General features: G+C 21.8%; 2 protein-coding genes across 2 annotated transcripts; one reads left to right on the top strand and one right to left on the bottom strand.

The window, feature by feature from the left end:
- Nucleotides 1–4,490: 4,490 nt before the first annotated feature.
- On the bottom strand, nt 4,491–5,684 carry SRAE_1000055600 (F-box domain-containing protein; the record flags this gene model as incomplete). Its single annotated transcript, XM_024647404.1, has 2 exons — nt 4,491–5,330; nt 5,388–5,684. The coding sequence occupies 2 exons, from the start codon at nt 5,682–5,684 to the stop codon at nt 4,491–4,493; spliced, it is 1,137 nt and encodes a 378-aa protein (XP_024501485.1).
- Nucleotides 5,685–8,072: 2,388 nt separating this feature from the next.
- SRAE_1000055700 (Frag1/DRAM/Sfk1 family-containing protein) lies at nt 8,073–9,111 on the top strand (the record flags this gene model as incomplete). Its single annotated transcript, XM_024647405.1, has 4 exons — nt 8,073–8,140; nt 8,218–8,279; nt 8,343–8,672; nt 8,768–9,111. The coding sequence occupies 4 exons, from the start codon at nt 8,073–8,075 to the stop codon at nt 9,109–9,111; spliced, it is 804 nt and encodes a 267-aa protein (XP_024501486.1).
- Between the last annotated feature and the right edge of the window lie 918 nt (nt 9,112–10,029).

Raw genomic sequence — 10,029 nt, forward strand, 5'->3', positions numbered from 1 at the left:
TACTCTTAGTTTCAACAGGTCTTACTAAGTTTCATGAATCTTTAGTGCACATATTTTTCAAAAAACTACCAAAAATGCTTCTATATTTTTGTTTTGGGACATGTGGTAGTTTATGGCTTAATTTTTATGAAAAAATGTTCAAATTGGATTTTTTTGCTGCATATAATCCAATTCTTAGTATAGATCATGTTTCATTTAAAAAATGAATCATTCTTACCTTAAAAAGTTGAAAAAACAGACTTCAAAACGATGAAGTGCTTGTTTTATGTTCAACATTGGCGGTAAACGTTTAATCTATATTTTTGAGCATTTAATTAGCTGCAAATGTTTAGAAACTTTAGATCTTGAAAATAATTAAACTTCAGATACTTTTCTAAACATTTGTCGAAAAAAAAACTTTAAAATCGCGCTTCAAGACGTTTTTATTGAAGAATAAAATTATGCATCACGCTGCGCGTTTTGAAGCTTCTTATTTCCCGCCCTGAAACTTTTTAAATTTTTTTTTTCAGCAGAAGTAATGAAAAGATTCACTTCTAAAAGATTATTAAAAAATTTTTTTTATTTTGCAACATTTACCTCATTTTGACCTCAAAAAGAAAAACTTTTGTGAAATCTGCGCAAGGAAGGCATTGTAAATAAATTAAAATAAAAGACAACTAACTTCCTATTTCGGCATAATACATATGTCATTTTGTAGAGAAGATTCATAGGAATCTAACAAAATGCTTAGCTTTATTAAAACATAGCTAGTTATTAAATAAAGCCAGCTAGAAAATTGCGCAATGACAAAACATGCATTTCATATGATACAACCTAATAAAATAAAATAAACAAAATATTTAAAAAGTTTTAATAAATATAATTTAAATATATAGTAAATGAAGCATTTGATAGCTGATAAAAAGTAAAAAAATTTTTATATAATTAAGCACAGTTATCATATAAATAAATAAAAATAAAATTAAAAAAAAGTTGCTCTATTTTGTTCACATTTGTAGAGGTAAAGTCGGAAATATAGAAAATTTTCAGCCAATTTTTATATCTCTGAAAATAATGATGTCAGAGCTATGAAAATTATTGATCTAGATCAGCTTTTGAATAGAAATCGAATAAAACTAGTCCCACTTTCATAGGGTAATTATTTGCTGAGATACTGAAAAGTCGGGAACAATGAATATTTTAGAAAAATTTCCGCCTTTGTTCATAACTCGCTTCAAAATCAAGATAAATGAAATCAGATTTTTGCAATTAACTTCAAATAAGTTTTCAAGTGGGGTCTACCTTCAAAATATTTTTATACATTAAACCATTTTCGAGATATAAAAAAACGGTGACAATGGATTACGCGCGAAAAAGTATTAAGTTTCATATCTCAAGAACGGTTGAAAATTTGAAAAACTTTTCAACGTAGGGTATACCTAAAATCACGAATAAAGCACAGCGCATCAAGTTTCATAGTTCTGTGACTTCATTAACCTGAGTTATCGCTAGTTTCTTAAAACAAATTTTTTATCATATTTCTTATCATATCTTCATTTTTAGAAATCCTATGAAGATGAGAATAGGCTTAATGAATTCCTCGTAAAAAATTAATCTAGAAACAACTGTTTATTTTTAAAATATCTCATTGTATCATGGAAGTCGAAATTTATAAAAAAATATTCCCCAATTTCGCCCTCGACTTTGAATCCTTATAACTCCTGAAATTTCAATTTTCAAATATTGTTGATTATATTCAAAATTCATCCCGTTTCAAGGGCTATCGAATGACTATAGTGGCACTTTCAAATTCCAGAAAAAGTTGTTCATTTTTGGTCACAGTTTTAGAGGTAAAATTAGAAATCTAGAAAATTTTCAGCCAATTTTTGAATCTCTGAAAATAATAAAGTTATAGCTATGAAAATCATTTATCTAGACCTACTTTTGAATAGAAATCGAATAAAACTAGTTCCATCTTCATAGGGTAATTATTTGCTGAGATACTGAAAAGTCGGGAACAATGAATATTTTAGAAAAATTTCCGCCTTTGTTCATATCTCGCTTCAAAATCAAGATAAATGCAATCAGATTTCTGCAATCGTCTTCTAATGAGTTTTCAAGTGAGGTCTACCTTCAAAATATTTTTATACATTAAACCATTTTTGAGATATAAAAAAATGGTGACAATGGATTACGCGCGAAAAAATACCAACTTTCATATCTCAAGAACCATTGAAGATACAAAAATGTTTTCAACGTAGAGTCTAACTTAAATTATGAAAGAAGCACAGCGCATCAAATTTCATGGACCTGTGACTTCAATAACTTGAGTTATTACACGATTCTTAAAACTTTTTTTTTATCATATTTCTTATCATATCTTAATTTTTAGAAGTCCTATGATGATGTGAATAGGCTTAATGAATTTCTCGTAAAAAAGTGATCTAGAAACAACTGTTTATTTTTAAAATATTTCATTGTATCATGAAAGTCGAAATTTATAAAAAAATATTCCCCAATTTCGCCCTCAACTTTGAATCCTTATAACTCCTGAAATTTCAATTTTCAAATATTGTTGATTATATTCAAAATTCATCCCATTTCAAGGGCTATCGAATGACTAAAGTGGCATTTTCAAATTCCAAAAAAAGTTGTTCATTTTTGGTCACAGTTTTAGAGGTAAAATTAGAAATCTAGAAAATTTTCAGTCAATTTTTATATCTCTGAAAAAAATGATGTTGTAGCTATAAAAATTATTTATCTAGACCAAAATTTGAATAGGAATCAAATGAAATTAGTCCTATCTTCATAGGATAATTATTTGCTGAGATACTGAAAAGTCAAGAACAATGAATATTTTAGAAAAATTTCCGCCTTTGTTCATATCTCGCTTCAAAATCAAGATAAATGCAATCAGATTTCTGCAATCGTCTTCTAATGAGTTTTCATATGGGGTCTACCTTCAAAATTTTTTTATACCTTTAACCACTTTCGAGATATAAAAAAATGATGACAATGGATTACGCGCGAAAAAGTACTAAGTTTCATATCTCAAGAACCATTGAAGATACAAAAATGTTTTCAACGTAGAGTCTAACTTAAATTATGAAAGAAGCCTAGCGCATCAAATTTCATAGACCTGTGACTTCATTAACCTGAGTTATCACTAGATTCTTAAAACTTTTTTTAATCATATTTCTTATCATATCTTCATTTTTATAAGTCCTATGAAGATGTGAATAGGCTTAATGAATTTCTCGTAAAAAATTGATCTAGAAAAACGTATTTATTTTTAAAATTCACAATATTATCATAGAAATCAAAATTTACAAAAAAATATTCCCCAATTTCGCCCTTCAACTTTAAATCCTTATAACTCCTGAAGTTTCAATTTTCGAATATTGTTGATTATATTCAAAATTCATCCCATTTCAAGGGCTATCGAATGAATATAGTAGCATATTCAATTTCCAAAAAAAAGTTTTTTTTTTTAATTACTAACTTTGCTTTATTTATTTGTTGTTTCAGTATAAAAATTTTTTACATGTTTGTGATATTTTAATATTCAAAAAAAATTTTTAGAACGTCAATAACTTTTAATTTAAGCCTAACTAAGAAATAAAAATAAAAAGTAACATTATATAAACATTTTCACCTTTGATTAAGCTTAGTTTGAAATAATTATAACAACAAAATATTATCTGGAATCAACTTCTAAGTAACTTTCACATAGAAATTACATTTTAACAATTTTATAATCTTTATCTATTATTCAGATATAAAAAGTAATAACAAAAAATTAAGTATGAAAAAATATCATATATTATACCTTTAAAACGATTGAAAATCAGAAAACTTTTTCAACATACATTATAACTTATAAATTGATGAAAATACAGCATATCAAATTTCACGATTATATGAGTTTATATTTATGATCTACAAGCATATACTTAAAAATTATATTAAATTATATTTCTTATCATATCCTGACTCGGTTGAAACCTAAAAAAGATAAAGCAATGTTTGGTGAATTTCTTTCAAAAAAAAATTATTATGCGTTCTCACTTTAAATGAATAGTAATATTTTTTAATTCAAAAATTTTGTTTTATGCAATATTTTTTTACATATATAAATATTAAAAAATTATTACTCAAAAAGAGTACTTTATATTTATCAGATAATAAAATAAGTGATTTCTTTTTTATTTTATTACAGATTCTACTTTTTCAAAGTTGTTAATAAATAAAAATTCAAATTAATTTTTTAATTTTTTTTGCCGAGATAATCTAAAAGAAATCAAAGATAATATTTTTTTTTCTTTATTAACTTATGGTTGCAAAAGTTAAAATAACCACTAAAATACTAGTTAAATATACGCTTTCAGTTTTTTTTTTATCATAATTTTAAATATTTCCTTTTCTAATTTATATATAATTAATATTCTCAAAAATTTATTTTATAAAGATAAAAAATGACTAATATAAAAATATCACTAAACACAATTTAACTAAAAAGCCATAATAAAACGAATAATAAAAACAATAAAAAAAAGAATTAATACAATAAAACAAATTATGAAGACAAGAAAAATTTCAAAAATATTATCTAAAATGAAATGTTCATACAAACTCATGTCATCTTCAGTTGATTGATTATAAAAATTTTCACTATAATCCACAACTATTGCCTTCTGATGACAACCATTTGAACATGTTTTAAGAGCTCCAAAACTGGAGGTATTGTAAGTATTATTATCTTTGTAATCTTGATAAGTATAAGATGATGAAGAAAAAAGTCTGTTGAATTCTGTTCTAACTATTCTTTCCTCATCAAATGGTAAATAAAGTTTAAATGTTGGATGATTACATTTTCCATTATCTTTTGTATCAGGACGATTTTGAAAACAATTAATTATTAATTTGTCGATATCATTTGCATTTGTGTTTACTTTAACTATCCTGATACTTGGATTTTTTTTAAATAACTGTTCTATCATCTTACGGTTAACAAAATGACAACATTTGCACTCATTAATAATTAATTTTTTGAGATCTCTTTCTATAGAAAAAATAAAATTTGAAAAAATCATTTGATTATTAAAACATAAACCTTCGATATTTAGATGTTGAACATATTTTATCTTTTTGATAAATTTACAAAAACTTTTAAATATTGAACTTTTTTCGATTAATATTTTTAAATATTTAACTTCAGTTCCGTGCTGGAAATATCTATTTAGTAAATCAAAAACAACAGAATCATCAATAATATGTATCTCAATTTTGCCAATTTTTCTTAAACAATACTTTTCAAGAACATTCTCAATTGGAAAAATTTTTACATCCTTCTAAATGTTTTTTTTTATATATATATTTAAAAATATTAATAATAATTAAAAACTTACTTTTTTTACATCAAATGGTATATTAATAATTTTAATTTGATGATTATTACTCTTGATTTTAACAGATATTTTCCATGAATTGTCAAATGAATGATAATTACTGCTTATTTCTAATTCATCAATTTTTTTTCTTGGTAAATATACATCTTCAATAATTGTATAAAAAATTTTAGAAGTTCTTTTAAGAATTTCAAGACTTTTCCAATCAAGATTTATAAAAATTATGAATAATATTTCATTAGGAAATGATGTTAAAGAAATATTATTACTTTTAGTTGTTAACTTTTTACATTTCATTTTAATAAATATTTCTATGTTTAAAAAATTACAAATATTTGTTATAAAGTATATATTTAGATAATATATAAAGATTTATTTTTCTTTTTAATTGTCTATCAAACATGTTAAGAACGTTTTTTAACGTAATTGCGTGTTTGTTTTTTTTAATATATATATATTTTTTATTATTGGTTTGATTTCTAATATTTTACATGTTATGTTTTAATAGTGTTTTCTTGTTAAAAAAAAACATAGAACATACACATTTATTACTGTTTTTTTTTAACATATGATATAAAGTACATTTAAAAAGTAAATTTATATATATACATAATGAATTTAATAATATCCTGCTTTTAACATTTCTCCTCTTATATTTACCACAATATTATATGAAAAAAAGATGTTTCTTAAATCAGATGACATAAAGTTTTAGTTAAAGTAATTTTTTTTATAACAAAAAAGATTATCAGGTGTTTTTCTTTTAACTTATTGTTATTTAATGTGTAAGAATTTTATGTATATTCTAAAAGAAACTTAATAATATATATTTTTAAAAGTTATTTAGAAAATTAAATATTTTGATTAAATATAACATTGTATATTTTAAATATTGTCTAATTTTTCTAACAAAATTTCTTGTTTCAATTTAAAAAATGTGATTTGTGAAAATTAAAAATAATATTCCCCATCTAAATATCATACATCATTTTTAATGTGAATTGATAAAAAACAGTTTATCAACCAGGAACATAAAATATTCTAATGATATTGTTGTACTTTGGGAGAAAGAAAGTAACTTTAAAAATTATATATTTAAGAAAAAGAGATAAGATAGTGTTACATTAATGACATTTTTTTTGTCTATCAATAAATAATTAAAATCTAAATATACCAAAATTAATAATTTATATTTTTTTTGCAGTTTTTTTTTATTATTAAAGAATAACTTATTAAGTATTTTTAAAACTCTTTATAAGAATTATTATTAAAATTATAATAACTATGAACATAAAAAAAATCCATATTTATTAAAAAAAGAAAGTTTTATTGGAGAATTATTTTAAAACAACATTTTAAATAAATCTTGATAAAATTAATATATATTTTAAAGTAAAACATCCACAAAAATCCATTTGTCTTAATTTAAATATAAATGAAAAAAAAAGTAATTTATCTTAAAATTTTAATCAGTTACTAATTTATTTTTACTATTCAAAAGAAAAAAAAATTTGATAATATCTATTAATCTACATCTGGTATCCTATTAAAGACAATAAAAACGAAACTATAAATTTCATACATATTTTCTTTGTTCACACAAATTACAAAATGGTGAATCATCATCTCTAAATATGTAAAAAGTAGGTATAATAAAAAGAAATACTTTATTTTTATTATCATTCGTTGACGTCACTCATTAAACAACAATAACCTTCATTTTCATTATAGTTTTTATTTAATTATGATCAAATTAATATTCATTGATATTCCTATTTAAAAAGAACCACACTGAAAGTAAACTTTAAAAAGACCACCAGAAAAATGTGATCAAAAGATTGATATCAAAAATCTGTCAAAACATTTCTCATTATTATCAATCTATTTTTATTGAAAATATATATCTATTATTTTTAATATAAATAAAGCAATACTTAAAAAAACCCTTTTTTTAAAATAAAAGAAAGAAATTCAATAGAAAACAAAAGTTTTTTTCTAATTTTAGAAACATTTATTCTTTCATTGTTATCATTTTAAGTATAATTAATCTTAAAATATACATATTTTTTTATGACAAAACAAATAAAAACTTTTTTTAAATACATTTGATCATCTTTAAAATTTACTTTTTAAAATTATGTTATCACTATATAAAGTATATTATATAATCTCTTCCTCATTATATCTATCATTTTTTCTAACATCTAAAAATAAATTTTAATCATATTTTTTAAAAAAAAATATTTATGTATATATTTAAAACAATGAAAAAAATTACAATATATATATTTTTTCTCACTATTATAATCATTTATTTTTTTCTATAAAAACAAAATAATAAAGACCATTAAAGTAAAACTTTTTTATCAACATAACACACTTTTATATACAACTATTCTTATCATTTTTCTTTTTTTTTTTTAATAATAATAATAAGAAACATATCTTATTTATTTTAACTACTTATTTTGTTGTTTTTTTTTATAATATTTTCAATCCATTTTAAATGAAAATTACTTTAATATACATATGTGATACCAGAAAAAAAATAACTTATTTTTTGTTAAATAAATACAAAAAAAATTAACTGTTATTTAATGTTCCGGGACAGGTGATAGAATTATCAATCATTACCTATATATATTAAACATTGTTAGTTGTTTAATTTTTTTTTATACAGAAAGTATGTTAAAAAAAGTTTGGTTGATACCTTTATTATCATTATTATTTTCTTTTTTAGCCTTTTTTTGTGGGTAAGTTAATTAAGTAATTAAGTCTTTTTTTTAATAAAATTTATTTATAAAAAATTATTTTATATTATTTTTTTAAGATATATTATTTCTGTTAGTGAAGGACACGTCAATGCTGTATGGCCATATATCTCTGATACAGGTACCCTTCCACCAGAATCATCTATCTTTGGACAATTTCTTAATCTATCAGCTTTATTTTTAGCATTAACTGCATATTTAAGGCATCGTCAAATTGTTGAATTTTATTGGCATCGTCATCATGTTCAAGGATCATGGAGATTTTTTTCTTTAATTTTCCTATTTATTGGTTATTTATCTTCATTAGGTGTATCAATGGTTGCTAATTTTCAACAACATCCATCAACAATGTATGCTCATTACTCAGGTGCATTACTTGCATTTGGTGGTGGTCTTGTTTATGCATGGGGTCAGACAATATTTTCTTATATAATGTCTCCAAAACTAGTTTGGAAGGTTGTTTCACACTTCCGTTTCTTTTTAACAACAATTGCTACATTAACTTTTTTTACAAGTAAGTGTTACTTTTATCTATTTATTTTTTTCCTGTTTAATTATTTAATTAATATATTTTTTTCTATTTTTTTTTATTATTATATAATTTTCTAGTGATAATATTTGGTTGTATATTAGGAAGATCAAAAGACAGAACTAAAGATGATCATTATAAAATGCTTCATTGGAAGAGTGATATGCCAAATTTTAGGGAACATATAATTGGAACATGTAGTGAATGGATAATGGCTATTTGTTTTGAAATTTATATTTTATCATTTGTAATAGAATTACGTGGTTCATCTCTTCATGCCCCAAAATTAGATATTGAAAGTATATTATCAAGAAGGAATAATGATGACACAAAGTCATTCTCATCAAAAGGAACAGAAACTTCAGATTTACAATCTCCTTCACCAGTAACTTTTATTTCAATTCCATATAACAATCATTATTAATTCGGAGGATATTAATATTTTTTAAAAAAAGGTATATATATATGAATATAAGTACTAGTAGAAAATTTTTTTTGTTATCAACAAGAAAAAGAAAAATTTTTTTAAAAGATCAAAAACCCTCTAATAAAGTGTAATAAAATTGGGTATATCAAATAAAAATATATCCATTAAAGGAAAGTATCTCCCTTAAAAAAAAAGAAAAATATAGTGAAACCTTATTTATTATTAAAAAACTTTTTATAAAATCCATTAAATCTACTAATTTATTACTCTTGTTAACACTATTGCTTTTAATAAATAATTTTTTAAACGAAATATAAATTTATTAATAAAGTCATCTATTTAGTTATAAATATATTTTTGTGAGTAAAAGTTAATAACTTAAATAGGGAAAAATAAAAGTATTAGAAGGTATTTTAAAATAGATAAATGTATGAATTTTTAATTATATTTAGGTAATGGAAGATGGTAATGATATATATATATTTATTTATTTAGTTAATGTATTTTAAATTATTATTTTATAATATTTGTGATAGTTAATTTAAAATTTATTTCTATAAAAGATATAATAATAATAAAAAAAAAATTTTATCATATTTTATATATATATTTATTTATTTTTTTTTGTATTGATATAATTTATTTAAATTTAAAAAAAAAAAAAAGATTTTTGTGTATCATTTTTATTGTGTTAAAAATTTATATCATCTAAAAAGTAAATATTAAAGAGTATATACTTTATTTAAAAGAAAAAGTCAAATGATGTTTTAACAATTGGCAATAAATCTTTTTTCCTAATCCTTTTTAAATTTTATAATCATGAAATATGATCAAAAAGAGAATAATTTGAACAAATTTTAATATTAGCAAGATATATAATATAATATATATTTATTATATCTATCTTTTCATTAA

Source organism: Strongyloides ratti (genome assembly GCF_001040885.1).
Source record: "Strongyloides ratti genome assembly S_ratti_ED321, chromosome : 1".
NCBI classification, from domain to species: domain Eukaryota; kingdom Metazoa; phylum Nematoda; class Chromadorea; order Rhabditida; family Strongyloididae; genus Strongyloides; species Strongyloides ratti.